Below are 20,107 nucleotides of genomic sequence, written 5' to 3'. Positions count from 1 at the left end.
ATACAAGAGCCTCACCACTTCTTTGTAACGCTGCCTGTGTCCTCCCATCCCTGAGAGTCTCCACACTTCTTCCAGCAGGGAACACAAAGTGACCGCTGCAGCCAGTTAGTGATGACTGATGACCTTCAGCGATCACATTCTGTCTCAGCAGGAAGAGAATTGATCTGTATCACAGAGGAATGTCAGGGGTCCGGTAGGGGGCTTTTTTTCATTTAAGACCCCCCCATTGGCTAATTTTTTGTTTTTTACATGTAATAGACAACCCCTTTAAGATACTGAGCACACTATGTTTGAGCCTCCCGACCAAGGAGTCCATAGGAACAGAGATCTATGGAAATATTTAAAACGTCGGGGGGTTTACAGTAAAATACCTCCTAGTGTCCACTTTCCCTTGATCTGGATTAAAGGGGGTGTCTGAAATCAGAAACCAGCACTACTCTTTATGTGGCAGTGTCTGGTATTGCAGCTCATCCTCATTTACTTGACTGCCAGACATCTCCCAGTGTGGGGTCTGAAGTAAGGTGGGGGTCTCCCAGGAGTCACACTTCAGACATTACTAGTCCTCCCTCCATACTTATTCTGGGCACATATGTACTAACCATTCAGGTCTGGTGACTTCACTATCAACGATTGTTCCCGGTGGTGGATTCTGGAGCCGGCCGCCCATATTGGCAAAGAATCTGGCATTTATTCTTTTCTTCACCACCACCACGGTTAGTCTTGGGCTAAAAAAACAAAACAAAAAAACAAAACAAAAAAAAATTTCTTTGATTGATGAGAAGCATCTACAAAAACCAAAAACACAGCAGAAGTGAGCAGAGCGGCTCCCATTAACTTGCCAATGTGATAATGGACGTCCTCCTAAAACTGATCTAATGGGAACGATGGCAACTACAAACCGGCTTCTTAAAGAGGAATTCCATCATTGGATTTTGTTTTGTTGCTGTTCAACATGATTCTTCAGGTCAGTATAATTATGGTGATAGCAAACTTGTAAGTTTTTTTATGTATACTTTAGTGGTTAAAAACTGGGTATTTTTGTGTACTCACTGTAAAATCCTTTTCTCCGAGCCAATCATTGGGGGACACAGACCATGGGTGTATGCTTCTGCCACTAGGAGGCTGACACCAAGTTAATACAAAGAAAGTTAGCTTCTCCCCTGCAGTATACACCCTCGTGCTGGCTCCCAGAGAACCAGTTCAGTGCAAAAGCAGTAGGAGAACATTAATAATACATAAGAGTACAACAACATGTCAAAAAAAGGAACAAGCACAAGCCATTAGGCTAACAGGTTGGGTGCTGTGTCCCCCAATGAGTGGCTCGGGGAAAAGGATTTTATGGTGAGTACACAAAAATCTCTTTCTCCTTAGCCTAGTTGGGGGATACAGGACCATGGAACGTCCCAAAGCAGTCACTGGGTGGGAAACAACAACCGAAAACATCAGGCTTCACGTAACAACTGTCTAGATGTGTGCCACCACAGCCTGCAGAATTTTTCCCCGCATACTAGTAATAATCTTTATATAGCGCCAACATATTCTGCAGCGCTTTACAGCTTAACAGTTTCAAACACAACAGTCATAAGTAACAACATTAACAATACAATAATTAAAGCAAATCAGCCAAAGTTTGAGTATGACCATTATAGTGCTTCGAGAAAGTATGTAAGCTGGATCAAGTTGCGGCTTTACAGACCTGCTCCACCAATGCCGAATGGCCCAAGAAGCACCCACTGACCGAGTGGAGTGTGCTCTGATGCCCGTTGAAATAAGCTTACCTCTGATGCTGTAGGACTCCTGAATGGTGGAACGAATCCATGTAGCCATCATGGCCTTCGAAACGGCTAGACCCTTCCTGTGACCCTCAGGAACACGAACAAGAAATCCGACCTTTGGAAGGACACCATCCTCGAGATATACCTTCTCAGAGCTCTGACTACATCCAGAGTATGGAAAGCCTTTTCCACCATGTGGACTGGAGTCGGACAAAATGAAAGAAGAACAGCGTCCTCATTAAGTTGAAAGGATGAGACAACCTTGGGCAAAAAGGATGGGGACGGCCTGAGGACAACCTTGTCCAGATAAAAAATAAGGAAAGGCACCCGACAGGACAGAGCAGCTAGCTCCGAAACCCGCCTTACTGATGTGATTGAAACAAGAAAAACAACTTCCAGGATAGCAAGGTGAGCAAAATGTCCTGAAGCGGTTCAAAAGGAGCTCCCTGTAAGACTAAAAGGACAAAGTTAAGGTCCCAAAGGTCTAAAGGCATGCGATAGGGGGGGGAAGCACATGTGTAACCCCCTAAATGAACGTCTTCACCTGAGGTATTGTTGCAATCCTTCGTTGGAATAAGACCGATAAGGCGGATATCTGGCCCTTGAGCGAGCCGAGCGCCAGGCCTGAGACCAGGCCGTTCTGTAGGAGCTCCAAAATGGTGGGATTAGAGAAGAGGAGGGGGAAGACTTCCACGAGCCTTGAACCAAGCAAAACATGTCTTCCAGGTACGGTGATAAATGTGTACCGACGCAGGCTTACAAGCACTGATCATTGTGGACGTGACCCGTTGTGAAAAACCAGCCTGGGCTAGAATCCAGGATTCATCGGCCAAGTCGTTAAACACAGGGCCGCCGTGTTCTGGTGGTAAATCAGTCCCTGGGAGAGCAGATCTGAACGAACCAGCAGTTGCCAAGGTACATCGGTGACGAGGCACAAAAAAATCTGCGAAACACAACCGGCATGGCCAATCCGAAGCGACCAGGATCACTGGAACCCCTTCCGCCTTGAACTTCCAGATGACTCTCGGAAGAAGCGGCAGCGGGGGAAAAACGTACAGAAAACGGAACTGGCACCACAAAAGAACCAGAGCACCCGCTCCTATGGCTCTTGGAACTCAAGACAGAGCTAAAAACCTGGAGACTTTGACGTTCAGTCTGGACGCCATCAGATCCACATCCGGGGTCCCCCAAAAAAGACAGATATGTTGGAAGTTCCCACTCCCCCGAGGCGAGACCCTGGCGGCTGAGGAAGTCTGCCGCCCAGTTTTCCAAGCCTGGTATGTGCACTGCTGAGAATGCGAGTTACTACGCACATGGCCTCCCTGCTGCGGGTATCCCCTTGATGCTTGATGTATGCCACAGCCGTGGTGTTGTCCGATCGAATTCGGATTGGGTGACCAGCTAGGAGATAATGAAACTGCAGTAGCGCTAGCCATATCGCTCGGATTTCCAAGACATTGATTGGCAGTTTCGATTACTGAGATGACCAGCGGCCCTTAGCGGTGTGGTGACAAAAAAACTGCTCCCCAGCCCAGAAGACTGGCATCAGTAGTCACCACTAGCCATTGGACCGGCAAAAAGGACTTTCCCTGGTTGAGGGAAGAACTCAATGTCCACCATCTGAGAGTTTGCCTGACCCGCGGGGATAGGCGGCACCGGAAGTCGAGGAAGAAAGGGTTCCTGTCCCAAGCGGCTAGAAGAGCATGCTGTAGGGGCCGGAGGTGCATCTGTGCGAAAGGAACCGCTTCCAATGCTGCCACCATTTTCTAGAGTACCCTCATCGCAAAGGGGATGGAATGAGGGGATAACTGAAAAAGTGTGGGGACTCCTTGCTGAAGGGCTAGGACCTTGTCTTGAGGGAGAATCACCAACCCTCGCGAGGTGTCCAGGATCATGCCTAAAAAGGGGATATCTGCTGAGCTGGAACGGGGGAAGACTTGGCTAAGTTTATCAGCCAACCTAGACGAGAAAGAGTATCTCAAGTGATACGGACGGACTCCGTGCAGTTGTGGAAAGACGGACCCTTGACCAAGAGTTCGTCCAGACAGGGCAGGACGACCAGGCCCCGAGAGTGCAGAATGGACATGACAGCCGCCCTGTGAAAACCCTGGGAGTAGTAGCGAGGCCGAAGGGCAAGGCTGTGAATTGAAAATGCAGTTCGGGAATGGTGAAACGCAGGAACTTTTGGGGGTGGGGGAATCGGGATGTCCAGGTGTCGGGGTCGTAACGAAAATAAATCCTCATTCACCAGTCATTCCAAATTATAGTGTGAGCGCAGAACATCTGGTACCAATTAAAATGACTCAAACACGCAGCTGATTCAATTTTAGCTGATGTCCCGCATCCACATCTGTCAGAAGCAGTACAGCAACTAACTTTATTCTAGAATAATAATAATAATTATTATTTTTATTTATATAGCGCCAGCATATTCCGCAGCGCTTTACAACTTATAGAGGGGACTTGTACAGACAATAGACATTACAGCATAACAGAAATCACAGTTCAAAATAGATACCAGGAGGAATGAGGGCCCTGCTCGCAAGCTTACAAACTATGAGGAAAAGGGGAGACACGAGAGGTGGATGGTAACAATTGCTTTAGTTATTTGGACCAGCCATAGTGTAAGGCTCGGGTGTTCATGTAAAGCTGCATGAATCAGTTAACTGCCTAAGTATGTAGCAGTACAGACACAGAGTGCTATTAACTGCATAAAGTGTATGAGAACACGATGCAAGGAACCTGATTATGTGTTTTGTTTTTTTTCTATTTTTAAATAGGCCACAACAGAATACACAACACTAAAAAGGAATGCAATAGGCGGGGTTTAAACAGTATACGTCTAGTGTTCAATCTCTTTCTGATTCGTCGGACGTCTTCTGGTGGATTCCTCCTCTTCTTTACATTTCCAAGTTTCGATTTCAGAAGAAATGAAACTTAACCTTTCAGACTCTAAACTAAAGTGAAGAATGAACACTGGCAGCCATCTTTAATACAGTTACATTTGCATTAGCAAGGGAAAACTTATTGTTTCACAGTATAAGATATATAAAAGTACAAAAGTGTATAAGAAAATATATTTTCACCTTGACACAGGTAAGCATATCGAATAATTGATGGATGCTAGAAACTCCCCTTTTTCACTTGAGGTTATGACCGAACGAAGAGACTCCATGTGGAAATGATGGACCTTGACAAACTTGTTTAGAAGTTTGAGGTCTAGTATGGGTCTCACTTTTCCGTCCTTTCTTGGGACAACTACCGTATATACTCGAGTATAAGCCAAGATTTTCAGCCCAAATTTTTGGGCTGAAAGTGCCCCTCTCGGCTTATACTCGAGTCACGGTCAGCGGGTGAGGGGGAGAGAGGATTGTCGCATACTCACCTAGTCCCGGCGCTCCTGACGCTGTCCCTGCCTGTCACACTGTCGTCGGGTGCCGCAGCTCTTCCCCTGTTCAGCAGTCACGTGGGACCGCTCATTAAAGTTATGAATATGGACTCCACTCCCATAGGGTTGGAGCCGCATATTCATTTCTCTAATCAGCGGTGCCAGTGACCGCTGACAGAGGAAGAGGCTGCGGCACCCGAAGACAGTGTGACAGGCAGGGACAGCGTCAGGAGCGCCGGGACTAGGTGAGTATTTTATATTCACCTGTCCACGTTCCAACCGCCGGGCGCCGCTCTGTCTTCCCGTCCTCTGGCTCTGACTGTTCAGGTCAGAGGGCGCGATGACGCATATAGTGTGCGCGCCGCCCTCTGCCTGAACAGTCAGTGCAGAGAGACGCCGGGACGGGACGCTGAGGAGCTGCAAGCAAGAGAGGTGAGTATGTTTTTTTTTTTTTTTATTGCAGCAGCGTTATATATGGTACAGATTTATATGGCACATCTATGGGGCAACAATGAACAGTGCAGAGCATATATGGCACTGCTTTATAAGGAGCATCTATGGGGCAATAATGAACAGTGCAGAGCATATAAGGCACAGCTTTATAAGGTGCATCTGTGGGGCCATAATGAACAGTGCAGAGCATTATATATGGCACAGCTTTATAAGGAGCATCTATGGGGCAACAATGAACAGTGCAGAGCATATAAGGCACAGCTTTATAAGGAGCATCTATGGGGCAATAATGAACAGTGCAGAGCATATAAGGCACAGCCTAATAAGGAGCATCTATGGGGCAATAATGAACAGTGCAGAGCATTATATATGGCACAGCTTTATATGGAGCATCTATGGGGCAATAATGAACAGTGCAGAGCATATAAGGCACAGCCTAATAAGGAGCATCTATGGGGCAATAATGAACAGTGCAGAGCATATATGGCACAGCTTTATAAGGAGCATCTATGGGGCAATAATGAACAGTGCAGAGCATATAAGGCACAGCCTAATAAGGAGCATCTATGGGGCAATAATGAACAGTGCAGAGCATTATATATGGCACAGCTTTATATGGAGCATCTATGGGGCAATAATGAACAGTGCAGAGCATATAAGGCACAGCCTAATAAGGAGCATCTATGGGGCAATAATGAACAGTGCAGAGCATATAAGGCACAGCTTTATAAGGAGCATCTATGGGGCCATAATGAACAGTGCAGAGCATTATATATGGCACAGCTTTATATGGAGCATCTATGGGGCAATAATGAACAGTGCAGAGCATATAAGGCACAGCTTTATAAGGAGCATCTATGGGGCCATAATGAACAGTGCAGAGCATTGCATATGGCACAGCTTTATATGGAGCATCTATGGGGCCATAATGAACAGTGCAGAGCATTCTATATGGCACAGCTACAGGTCCTTCTCAAAAAATTAGCATATAGTGTAAAATTTCATTATTTACCATAATGTAATGATTACAATTAAACTTTCATATATTATAGATTCATTATCCACCAACTGAAATTTGTCAGGTCTTTTATTGTTTTAATACTGATGATTTTGGCCTACAACTCCTGATAACTCAAAAAACCTGTCTCAATAAATTAGCATATTTCACCCGTCCAATCAAATAAAAGTGTTTTTTAATAACAAACAAAAAAACCATCAAATAATAATGTTCAGTTATGCACTCAATACTTGGTCGGGAATCCTTTGGCAGAAATGACTGCTTCAATGCGGCGTGGCATGGAGGCAATCAGCCTGTGACACTGCTGAGATGTTATGGAGGCCCAGGATGCTTCAATAGCGGCCTTAAGCTCATCCAGAGTGTTGGGTCTTGCGTCTCTCAACTTTCTCTTCACAATATCCCACAGATTCTCTATGGGGTTCAGGTCAGGAGAGTTGGCAGGCCAATTGAGCACAGTAATACCATGGTCAGTAAACCATTTACCAGTGGTTTTGGCACTGTGAGCAGGTGCCAGGTCGTGCTGAAAAATGAAATCTTCATCTCCATAAAGCATTTCAGCCGATGGAAGCATGAAGTGCTCCAAAATCTCCTGATAGCTAGCTGCATTGACCCTGCCCTTGATGAAACACAGTGGACCAACACCAGCAGCTGACATGGCACCCCACACCATCACTGACTGTGGGTACTTGACACTGGACTTCAGGCATTTTGGCATTTCCTTCTCCCCAGTCTTCCTCCAGACTCTGGCACCTTGATTTCCGAATGACATGCAAAATTTGCTTTCATCAGAAAAAAGTACTTGGGACCACTTAGCAACAGTCCAGTGCTGCTTCTCTGTAGCCCAGGTCAGGCGCTTCTGCCGCTGTTTATGGTTCAAAAGTGGCTTGACCTGGGGAAATGCTGAAATGCTTTATGGAGATGAAGATTTCATTTTTCAGCACGACCTGGCACCTGCTCACAGTGCCAAAACCACTGGTAAATGGTTTACTGACCATGGTATTACTGTGCTCAATTGGCCTGCCAACTCTCCTGACCTGAACCCCATAGAGAATCTGTGGGATATTGTGAAGAGAAAGTTGAGAGACGCAAGACCCAACACTCTGGATGAGCTTAAGGCCGCTATTGAAGCATCCTGGGCCTCCATAACATCTCAGCAGTGTCACAGGCTGATTGCCTCCATGCCACGCCGCATTGAAGCAGTCATTTCTGCCAAAGGATTCCCGACCAAGTATTGAGTGCATAACTGAACATTATTATTTGATGGTTTTTTTGTTTGTTATTAAAAAACACTTTTATTTGATTGGACGGGTGAAATATGCTAATTTATTGAGACAGGTTTTTTGGGTTATCAGGAGTTGTATGCCAAAATCATCAGTATTAAAACAATAAAAGACCTGACAAATTTCAGTTGGTGGATAATGAATCTATAATATATGAAAGTTTAATTGTAATCATTACATTATGGTAAATAATGAAATTTTACACTATATGCTAATTTTTTGAGAAGGACCTGTATATATGGAGCATCTATGGGGCAATAATCAACGGTATGGAGCATTATATATGGCACAGCTTTATATGGAACCTCCTTTGGGGCAATAATGAATGGTATGGAGCATCTACTTTTATTTTTGAAATTCACCGGTAGCTGCTGTATTTTCCACCCTAGGCTTATACTCGAGTCAATAAGTTTTCCTAGTTTTTTGTGGCAAAATTAGGGGGGTCGGCTTATACTCGAGTATATACGGTAATAGGTTGGAGTAGAATCCCTCAAACCTTTTGTTTTCCGGCACCGGAACAATGACGCCATTGCGGCGCAAAGAGTCTATGGCTCGGGAAAGAGTCTTTGCCCTTGTTGCTGGAAGTTGGGAAGGAAAGAAACGAGTCGGGGGATTCGAAGAAAAATCAATTTTGTATCCGGAACACACCAGGTCTGTGACCCATTCGTCGTGAACGACAGAGCCAAACCTGGTGAAACAGAAGTAGGTGACCGCTTACCCTGCTGGTGTCGACTGGATAACCCCATGAGTCATTGGGAGGAAAATCTGTGGGACCTAGTTCCCTTAAATCCAGACTGTTTGGTCTGGCCCTTCCATTGCTGATTGGACCTAAAGGATGCCTGGGGTCCTCTGTTTGTGTGAGGAGAGCGTCCTGATCCTGAAGAGGTAGTGGGATTGGACCAATCTGGATTGGCGAGAAAGGATCGGAAACGGATTTGCTGTTGACGCCGAAAAGGACGCCTAAGCCTCTGCTGGGGAAGAAATTTGCTCTTTCCTCCGGTACCATCAGAGATAAGCTGATCCAGTTTCTTTCCAAACAAACACCCACACTAGTAAGGAAGAGATGTCAGACTTTTTTGATGCAGAATCTGCCTTCCATTCTCTGAGCCATAAAGATCTTCTGATCGTGATGGCATTTGCCGCCGATAGAGTCGCACAGTTGGCCACATCCAAAGAAGCGTGTACCAGGTAATCTCCTGCCTGAGAAATATGGCTAGCCAGCTGCGCTGCTTCCGGAGGAAGATTACTGCTCTGAACAGAATTAGCCAAGGTCTCCGACAAAGAAACCATTGCTTTACCTACCCACACGGCAGCGAAGGAAGGATATAGAGCCGCACCTGAGACATCGAAGACAGATCGAGCCAAATTTTCTACCTGGTAGTCTGTGGGATTTTTAATAGATGATCCGTCCGGCAGGGATAGAAGGGTTTTGGATGCCAGGTGAGAGACTGGCAGGTCTACTGCAGGGGACTCGGCCCAATCCTTTCTGAGATCTGCTGAGAAAGGGTACTTCGCCTCAAGCGGTTTTTGTCTTGTAAAGCACTTATCCGGTCCCTCCCTGTGTAGATTAACTATATCCCATCCCGAAACTCCGAGTGAATGGTTAATGTTCTATGAGGACGCTTAGCTTTTTTGAAGCACACAGCGTGATCCGGCACAGAGCTGGAGTCTTCATCAACCTCCAGATTTTGGTTGACGGCCTCAGAGAATCAACAGTCCTCTGAAAGTCTGGCGAAACGGGATCTAAAGAGACGTCCGATTCATACTCAGAATAGAGTTCACTACCAACATCTGTTGAGGGAGAACGAGAAATGGAGCTCAGAGACGCCATGGCACGTGAGTGTACGCGAGACGTACTGCGGATCAATTTCCTAGACGCTTGTACATTTCTAGATTGTGTGCTGCCCCTGCTAGCCCGAGAAAAAAAAAAATCCTCCTCCAAGATGGCGCCATCTGTGCATGTGCAGTGGCAGCTATCGGATCTCCTCTATAGACACAAATAGATGCTACTGCGCAGGTGCCATTTTAAAATGGATTTTTTTTTAGGGATCAGTGATCTGTCAGCAGTCTGCATTATGAATACCTAATCAGAGCACCACATGAAGCCCCCACAGACCACCCCTGGGCACGAGCAGATCATTCACTCAAAACTGAAAATGAAGATTCCACAACAACCACAAGACGGATTCCATCACCAGCGGCACTTTAAGCCCCTTCCTGGGTCCCTGTAAGGACACAAGGAACGGTCTTTCCTCCAGGCCTCTGTAACAGACAGTTATCTTCTAAAAAATACCAGAACGAGGGTGCCACCCTAGATTGAGAAAATAATTTTTCATATAGAACTAAGGCTACGTTCACATTAGCGGCGGGCGCCGCAGCGTCGGGCGCCGCAGCGGCGCCGCATGTGTCATGCGCCCCTATATTTAACATGGGGGCGCATGGACATGCGTCGCACTTGCGTTTTGCGCCGCATGCGTCCCTGCGGCGCCCGCGTCCGGGCGCAGAGGACGCAGCAAGTTGCATTTTTGCTGCGTCCAAAATCAATGAAAAAAGGACGCATGCGGCGCAAAACGCAGCGTTGTGCATGCGTTTTGCTCCGTTTTTGTTTGCGTTGTGCGTTGCGGCGCCGACGCTGCGGCGCACAACGCAAATGTGAATGTAGCCTAACAAATACGGCTACATAGCGTGGAATATGATAGTAATAGTGGTGATGATAATAATAATAATACTAGTAGTACCGCTATGTAGTGTGATAGTATCTGTTAAGGGAGCAAGACTGTCCTTCACTATTAATTGGGAAAATTAGCCAAAGAAAAAAACAGAAATAAAAAAACCAGAGTAGTTAATATAAAATCATGAAAATTTTATTAAATAATAATACATCACATTTATAACATGAATAGAGCAAATGCAATAGAAAATAATATTTAAAATGTATAAAGGGCGCACCTAACCATTAGAAACTCTATATTTAGTAGTTGCCACATATAAAGTGCAAAAGACGTGGTAAAAAATAGTAAAAAAAATATAAATGTATAAAAAATAATTTAATAACCACTAATGGGCACCGCTGACACAGTGATCTCATGCGGAAAATGCTAGTGTGCAAACAGTGTGCAAGCCAAAGTACATATGCAAGAGAGTTGAAATAGTAATTAGGCTGAACTGTACAAAAATACCACTAGGTGTCGCTGTTGATAACAGCAACTGTTGGCACACGGGAAAGGAGACTGATAAGAAAACATAATGCGGTCATGATAGACATGTACTTACTATGCTCTTAAGATCCCGGTTTCCTGGATGGCGCCCTCCCCAACGCGCGTTTCGGCACGCTGCCTTCGTCAGGTACCATCCAGGAAACCGGGATCTTAAGAGCATAGTAAGTACATGTCTATCATGACCGCATTATGTTTTCTTATTACTATCAATCTCTTTTCCCGTGTGCCAACACTTGCTGTTATCAACAGCGACACCTAGTGGTATTTTTGTACAGTTCAGCCTAATTACTATTTCAACTCTCTTGCATATGTACTTTGGCTTGCACACTGTTTGCACACTAGCATTTTCCGCATGAGATCACTGTGTCAGCGGTGCCCATTAGTGGTTATCACATTTTTTATGCATTTATATTTTTTTACTATTTACCACCACGTCTTTTGCACGTTATATGTGGCAACTACTAAATATAGAATTTCTAATGGTTAGGTGCGCCCTTTATACATTTTAAATATTATTTTCTATTGCATTTGCTCTATACAGGTTATAAATCTGATGTATTATTACTTAATAACATTTTCATGATTTTATATTAACTACTGTGGACTTTTTGATTGGGTTTTTTTTTCTCTGTTTTTTCTTTAGATATCTTCTAACTATACATCTTTTAACATCTGGAGTTTGAAGTTTCTCTTCCTTCTGATTATTTAGACTATAGAAGGATGATGGAAGAACGCTTTCCTTCCTTTTTTAAAAAAAAAACAGTAGAGAAGTTTGGTGCCGCTGTAATCGTCCGGAGAATCTTATTGTCAGGTCATTTCACTGCACACGGTACGTTGTAAAACAAACAAACAAAAAAAACGAAAACTACAAAACTATGGCAGAATTTTTTTTTTCCCACCATTTCCCCCCCCACTAGGAATTATTGTCCCGATTTATCAGTACATTTTATGGTAAAATGAATGGCGTCATTCAACACTACAACTCATCCCGCAATGAACAAGTCCTCGTACAGATATATTGATGGAGAAATTAAAAAAAGGGTTTTGTTGTTTTTTTAATACTAAAAGTACAAAAATTAAAATTGTGTCAGGAACCATAAGGGTTTGGGGCCACCTCTGCCGCACCTGTAATTCTGTTTAGCAGACTTGATGCAATCAATGAACTGTGGGATCTCGTAGTTCACTAAGGTCTTGAGCTGCCCGTCGCCTACTCCGTCTCTGTAGATGATGATGCGCTGCGGCAGGTTTCCTTCGTTAGTCTTGGTCCATGCGTGCAGCGCCGCTAGAGAAAGAGAAAGGACATAAAGAAAAGACAGAAAAAAGTCATCATGACATCGTGACACCAGTAAATAAGGCCGCCCACAGGTGCACTGAAATTCTTCTATAGGCCACAGACATCGGACTGGGGATCAGACACCCCTGCATCAGATGTGTGCAGCGCCGTACACCGTGTAGTGGCCGCTCTCAGTACTGCAGCTCCGATCACATTTCATACAGCTGCAGTACCAAGAATGGCCACTACATGGTGTACGGATACAGCTGCGAACAGAACCTGCACCAGTCTATGACACACAAATCTCAGCACAGTTACCTGGTGTCGGCGATAAACAAAGGGGAGATTTGTCCCCCACTATTTTATCAGCCATGGCACTTCTCGGAGAAGCTGGGGGAGCAGGCACATTTACTAAAACATGGCAGAAATTATAGCACAAACCTACGCCGAGGTCTCCTATATCAGACTCCCCTTCTGTACAGTGAAAATCCATCCAGATGTTTGTTCTGCACATTTGGAACTTTTTATTATATTTTTTACCTTGCATACAAACTTTTAGGCCATCGACAATCTCTTGTCTCTGATCCTGGACGACGCATCGGGAAAACCAGCTAAAATAGAAAGGTCAGAGGTTACTTAGGGCTCATTCAGAATAAGGCCGCCATCTCATAGGCTGCTATGGGCCTACAAGACATCAGGGGCACAATGGCATCAGTGCCGGCCCACTCTGGGGTGCGGGGCTGAGGGGCGCGGAGGCTGTAGACCGTGGGGGCAATCAGGTTATTCTGGGGGCTGCGGTACAATGGGGGCTGTATCTGGAGGGGGCGCTCAGGGTCCTTGCTCCAGTTCTCTGCATTAGCCGGAGTGAGGAGCCAGCAATGTATGAGGAACCCAGACGTGGCAGATACATTACCGAGTCATTTGCTTGTTCGTGCTCGCGACAAAGCCAGCAATAGATCTCCTCCCCTGCAGGGTGTCGTGGTAGCAATCAATCCCAATAATTATTGCTTTATCCAGCTGAGAAAAAAAAAAAAAAAAAAAAGCCACATTCACTGGTGTGGTGAAATATGTGAGATATATATATATATATATTCTTGAGAAAGGCTCAGATGGAGCCGAAACGTCGCCCAGAACAGTGGGTTGATTAAACCTTCCACATTTACATTGAAGAAATTGAACTTTTATTTTGAAAATATATTGGTCAGCGACCAGCTGATTGGTCAGCGACGGGCAGTCCGGCCGAGAATTCGCCCCTCCATACTCCCCTCCAGTCAGCGCTCACACAGGGTTAATGGCTGCATTACACCGTGTTATGCCGCTGTGTAACGCAGTCCATTAACACTGCTATTAACCCTGTGTGCCTATGCAGCTTCAATAGTAAAAAGATCTAATCTTGAAAATAATAAAAAAAATTATATACTCACCTTCTGGCGCCTTTGCCGCTCCTCACGACGCTCCGGGCCATGCACTGCGCTCTCGCGAGATGATGACGTAGTGGTCTCGTGAGACCGCTACGTCATCATCTCGCGAGACCACAATGCATTCTTGGGACCGGAGGGTCGCGAGGAGCATCGCTAAATGCCTGGCCTGGATCCGGGGGCCGCCGGAAGGTGAGTATATAACTATTTTTTATTTTAATTCTTTTTTTTTTTTTTTAAACAGGGATATGGTGCCCACATTGCTATATGCTACTTGGCTGTGGTGTATTTCTCTGCTGTAATTTTGCATCATGAATCGTGGTATGTGTTAAAGAGGAGGGCCCACTGAGACTCTTTCGCCCGGGGCTCTCAAAAACCTGGAGCCGGCCCTGGCTTCACTGATTGGTCACGCCCGGCCGCCCGCGAATTGGGGCGGAATTTGTACCACGCTTCGCTAATTGGTCGCGCCCGGCCGAATCCGGTGTATAAATTGCATTATTCTGAAAACTTCATAAATAAACTACATACATATTCTAGAATACCCGATGTGTTAGAATCGGGCCACCATCTAGTGTGTGTATCTCTCTCTCTCTCTCTCTCTCTCTCGAGAGAGAGAGAGCAAAGCTGCAAACTGCATCATATAGATAAAAAAAAATCACAGCAGCACATGTACATGATTCATGTACATGTGCTGCTGTGTATGTGTATATATATATATATATATAAATAAATAAATATATATATATATATATACATATACACACACACACACACACACACACATCTAGATACATTATATAATGGCAATAATGTAACATTATTTAATGTAACTGTCTTGAAAAGTTGCAGGTCGCACCCAGGTGTTAATGTGTATTTTCCTGAGACAAGTAGACTTCAGTCTCTAACCTCACCAGGGGGTCCTGCTGGAAGCCAAGAAGAAAGGTAACATTTGACATCTCTTAGCTCTTGAAAGAGAGATGTTAATTACGGCCTGATAGTATCTCTGTGACAGCTGTTACACAAAGGATCTCAAGAGAAAAGAATATATTGATTGGGGGGGCGCGGCCGTGGACCAATAAAAATACAAGCCATTATGATATTACCCTGAGGGGCTAGTCTAGAAACCGGACCTCCAGACCAAAGCTATAAATTAGACCTGTATACCTAAAAAACGTGTTCACATGTGAGGGCAGCCTGAGACGCTCATGTGTTCCACCAACTCCATTCACCCCCCCCCCCTTCCTCAGGGAGCACAAAGCAAACTACCAGTTAGATGATTTCTGTAAGTTTTCTCCTGTTTATTTTTATACTGTTTTGCATAAGTTGTGTGTCTTTATTATCATATTTTTATACTTTTTCTTACTGTAAGCACTGAACCTTTTTTGTATTAAAGTATAAAACTTTAACAAGTTGAACCTTGAATGTTCTAAAAGAATCCATAGCCTAAGGTGTGTGAGCCTTATGAGTGGTAGTATTAATATTTCAGAGACTCATCGCCCGTGTGTTCGATGAGTGGTGGCAGCGTGTATGAGCGGGTGTGTGGCCTGGGTCTGTGTGTGATTTATGCTCCCATTAGAGCATAATGCATAACGGCCCATCAGGCAATACAATCTGTAATTGTAACAGAGCCTCCTGCCCCGCTTCTGCAGCAGATGCCTCTTGTGCCCGTACTACCGCCACCTCCTCCTGCACTCGAGTCAGTAATATCTTTGAAGAAGATGATGTGAAAGCTACTCCTGACAGGCCAAAGTAAACTCGCTTTTCCCCATCCCAAATAAACACCCTTTGCATCCAGTTACCCAATCCAGAAACCTCCCCATGGCCTTTTATAGGCAAATGGCAGCGAATCGAGAGATTTATTCCACTTCCCGAAGAGATCTGTTACACTTGCTCCAAGTGAAGACTGAGGAGGGGTATCTTCCAATTATTGAGGGTGGCATAACCTATAATGTGAATTTGGACGGGGAACATATGAGTGGTGTTGATATCTGCAATGCTTTAAAAGTTTGGGCACAAGATAGATTAGCGGACCAAGCTACCTCCCTCACAGATGTCACACAGGACAAGGAGCAGACTGCCGAGAAGTTTTATGGGCGTCTTATGGTAGTGTTTAAAGATTTGGGATTCTCACTGTATAATAAAGCCCATTCACACCTTTTTGTGGCAGCTTTAATGTCCGGCCTCAAATCTGAATTGAAAGAGGCAATAATGTCAGTCAAACCTGATATCGAGACTTCCACTCCGGATGATGCATTGAAAATAGTAAAAAGTTTTCAGAAGAATTTAGCCCGCTCTGCATCAGCAGGGAAATCAAAGGTTAAACCAGTAGCCACAGCGATTCCTGCTCCAACCTCGGCCCCTACCCCAGCTACAAGGACGCAGCTGTTCCTTATCAGTGGCCCACACAACAGACTCCAGCTCCTGCCCTCCTCCCCTACACAAATTCAGTTCCCTACTCCAATATCCCTTTTAACCCTATGTCTGGGAATCTCACTCCCCAGCCCCGCCCTGCCGTGCCAATTCTCGCTTGAAGTGCTGGCGCTGAGGCCGGCCCGGTCACTTTCAGAGAGATTGTCATACCCATGCTGACAGTTGCTACCTTCAGGTTCCCCCTTCCACCCGTAACCTGAATACTGGGAACTCTGGGGGATACTCAGAATCAGATAGCCTCAAAATCCTGATAATCGCCCATACTGAAGAGATGGCAGACCCAATAAACATACTATTACAAAACCCATCCCTGTGGGACCTTTCCCTGAGGTCACGGCCCAGTTCATAATCTCTCCCACATGTCTGGTAAATTTACTGGGGGCAGATTTATTATCACAGTTCCGCTCCAGAATACAATTCCAAGATGATGGTCAGATGGTTCTTACGTTACATAACCCTTATGCAGATGAACACAATGCGGAGATCTGTATCCTACACGCCCTTCCCATGGTAATGATGGCCCCGATAGGCCCAGATCACCCCCAATAATGTCTGTAGAACCAGTAAAAGGGTTTCTCAAACCTGGTGCCCCTTTTCCGAAAGTCCATCAATACCCTTTGAAACATGATCAGGAGCGGGGCCTCAAGGGCCAAATACAAACATTACTCGATAATGGTGCCCTGGTACCTTGTGTTTCCCCATGTTACACTCCCTTGTTTCCCGTTAAGAAAAAGACCCCACCCGGCCAACCCCATGTGTACCGGCTGGTACAAGATCTACGGGCAGTTAATGCAGCTACTGTTCTGGAAACACCGGTGGTGCCTAATCCACATACTCTTGTGTCCCAGATACCTCAGGATGCTGCTTGGTTCAGTCATCGACCTTGCCAATGCCTTCTTCAGCATTCCATTACACCCAGATTGCCAGTTTCTGTTTGCATTCACTTATCAGGGACGACAATTGACGTGGACAGTTATGCCACAAGGGGCCCAAAATAGTCCCAATCAGTTTGCAAAAAATATGGGCGAGTGTCTTTTACCCTGGCAGTTAGATCATCGCTATGTCACGCTGCTCCAGTATGTGGATGAGGTTTTGTTGTGTGCACGAACAGAGCAGGAAGCCATTGCTGCCACTGTTCCCCTCCTCAAGTATCTGGCAGATCTGAACTGTCGGGTTTCGGCCTCGAAACTTCAGTTCTGCCTTGGTCATGTGATATTTTTGGGTAACTGTCTCCTTCAGGGTGTCAGACACCTCACAAAAGAAAGAAAAATAGCCGTCAGCTCCCTTCCTTTTTCCTAAAGATGAGACTGAACTCCAGCATTTTCTTGGACTATGTACTTATTGTCGTCAGTGGATACCGGACGCATCCCGCATAATGCAACCCCTCTACAATGCCCTGAAAGATGGTATATGAACTATAAGGAAAGATCAACGGTTTGTATGGAAAGCCTTTATCGTGCCTTCTCTGAATTAAAGCGGCTTATTGCTTCCGCCCCTGCCTTGGGCATCCCGGACTATACTCGACCGTTCCATTTGTATGTGCCTGAGAATGAAGGACACGCAGCAGGGGTACTCACACAGTCGCATGGCAATAGACAACGGCCTGTGGGCTATTATTCAGCCCGCCTCGACCCCGTGGCCCGGGCATCACCAAGTTGCATGAGGGCAGTTCACGCCACTCACTCGTTGCTTGACAAGACTGCAGACATAATTCTTGGACATGAGACGCACATTTTTGCCCCACATGATATTGCGGCAATACTGACACTCCAACAGCCAAAACATTTGACTGTACGACGACACTTGCGGCTGCAGTGTTCACTCCTTTTGCCTGACTAAATTCAACCCCGCTACTTTACTGCCGGTCCCCAAGAAGGATGGCAGTGATGAGGATTACCTCCAACATGACTGTTCCCAACTCCTGACTGAAGAGATAGCTTCCAAAATCCACTTCCAAATCCTGATCTGGTGTTATACACGGATGGTTCAAGATATGCTGAAGAGTTTGGCAGATTCCACACCGGATACGCTGTTACTACGGAAGACACTGTAGCACACGGAGCTGCACTCCCTCCCTCACTGTCAGCAGAACTTCAGGCTCTGTCTACTGCATGTGTTCTGGCCAAAGACAGGCGGGCTAATATATACACGGACTCACAGTATGCATTTGGTATTGCTCATGATTTTGGAGCTCTATGGGCCAATCGTGGGTTTATTACCACCGCCGTGACTCCAGTGAAGAATGCTGAAGCTGTTAAAACCCTCATGGACTCAATCAAATTACCTACCCAGGTGGCCATTATCAAAGTTAAGGCGCACTGTCCTAGGAACAGTCCACAGACTGTTGGCAACGCCTTTGCGGATATGCAAGCAAAAGCTGCTGCTCTCCTACCCGTTGAACCGACCATACCAACTATGGTGACCACATGCTCTCAGCGTAAACAGTTACAAGAAACACTGACTACAGGAACCTGTTGATCCATGACAGATGGAGGTTTTCTGTCGGACCCCACAAGACCGCTTAATGATGATGCAGAGAATGTCCCCATAGGAAGAAGTGAAGCAGTGGAAGGCTGATGGAGCATGTATGGACATGGTCTCTGGAAAAAGGACCAACTTGTGTGTCCCACTAAGCGGATGTATCCTGTTATTGCCACGTGGGCACATGGGCCCACACATTGAGGAAAAACCAGGCCCTAGCCCTGGTACAGTTGTGGCCAAAAGTATTGACACCCCTGCAGTTCTGTCAGATAATACTGAGTTTCTTCCTGAAAATGATTGCAAACACAAATTCTTTGTTATTATCTTCATTTAATTTGTCTTAAATGAAAAAACACCAAGAATTGTCCTAAAGCCAAATTGGATATAATTCCACACCAAAAATAAAAAAGGGGGTGGACAAAAGTATTAGCACTGTTCGAAAAATCATGTGATGCTTCTGTAATTAGTGTAATTAACAGCACCTGTAACTTACCTGTGGCACCTAACAGGTGTTGGCAATAACTAAATCACACTTGCAGCCAGCTGACATGGATTAAAGTTGACTCAACCTCTGTCCTGTGTCCTTGTGTGCACCACATTGAGCATGGAAAAAAGAAAGAAGACCAAAGAACTGTCTGAGGACTTGAGAAACCAAATTGTGAGGAAGCATGAGCAATCTCAAGGCTACAAGTCCATCTCCAAAGACCTGAATGTTCCTGTGTCTACCGTGCGCAGTGTCATCAAGAAGTTTAAAGCCCATGGCACTGTGGCTAACCTCCCTAGATGTGGACAGAAAAGAAAAATTGACAAGATTTCAACGCAAGATTGTGCGGATGTTGGATAAAGAACCTCGACTAACATCCAAACAAGTACAAGCTGCCCTGCAGTCTGAGGGTGCAACAGTGTCAACCCGTACTATCCGTCGGCGTCTGAATGAAAAGGACTGTATGGTAGGAGACCCAGGAAGACCCCACTTCTTACCCCGAGACATAAAAAAGCCAGGCTGGAGTTGGCCAAAACTTACCTGGAAAAGCCTAAAACGTTTTGGAAGAATGTTCTCTGGTCAGATGAGACAAAAGTAGAGCTTTTTACAGGAGAGTTTACAGGAGAAAAAGTCATTCAAAGAAAAGAACACGGTCCCTACAGTCAAACATGGCAGAGGTTCCCTGATGTTTTGGGGTGGCTTTGCTGCCTCTGGCACTGGACTGCTTGACTGTGTGCATGGCATTATGAAGTCTGAAGACTACCAACAAATTTTGCAGCATAATGAGGGGCCCAGTGTGAGAAAGCTGGGTATCCTCAGAGGTCATGGGTCTTCCAGCAGGACAATGACCCAAAACACACTTCAAAAAGCACTAGAAAATGGTTTGAGA

General features: G+C 45.4%; 1 protein-coding gene across 3 annotated transcripts in view; it reads right to left on the bottom strand.

Moving 5' to 3' along the window:
- Window positions 1-540: 540 nt before the first annotated feature.
- Window positions 541-20,107, bottom strand: part of LOC143792826 (piwi-like protein 1) — a 94,466-nt gene continuing 74,899 nt past the window's right edge. For all 3 annotated transcript variants that reach the window (XM_077279341.1, XM_077279344.1, XM_077279343.1), the window contains 4 exons: window positions 13,319-13,422; window positions 12,946-13,016; window positions 12,258-12,414; window positions 541-725 (listed from right to left, as the gene is read on the bottom strand). In XM_077279341.1, the coding sequence (XP_077135456.1) occupies window positions 575-725; window positions 12,258-12,414; window positions 12,946-13,016; window positions 13,319-13,422 (483 nt within the window). In that variant the 3' untranslated portion in view covers window positions 541-574. The remainder of the gene's footprint in view (window positions 726-12,257; window positions 12,415-12,945; window positions 13,017-13,318; window positions 13,423-20,107) is intronic.

This window comes from Ranitomeya variabilis, unplaced genomic scaffold (assembly GCF_051348905.1).
Source record: "Ranitomeya variabilis isolate aRanVar5 unplaced genomic scaffold, aRanVar5.hap1 Scaffold_81, whole genome shotgun sequence".
Lineage (NCBI taxonomy): Eukaryota > Metazoa > Chordata > Amphibia > Anura > Dendrobatidae > Ranitomeya > Ranitomeya variabilis.
This window is presented reverse-complemented; position numbering and strand designations above follow the sequence as displayed.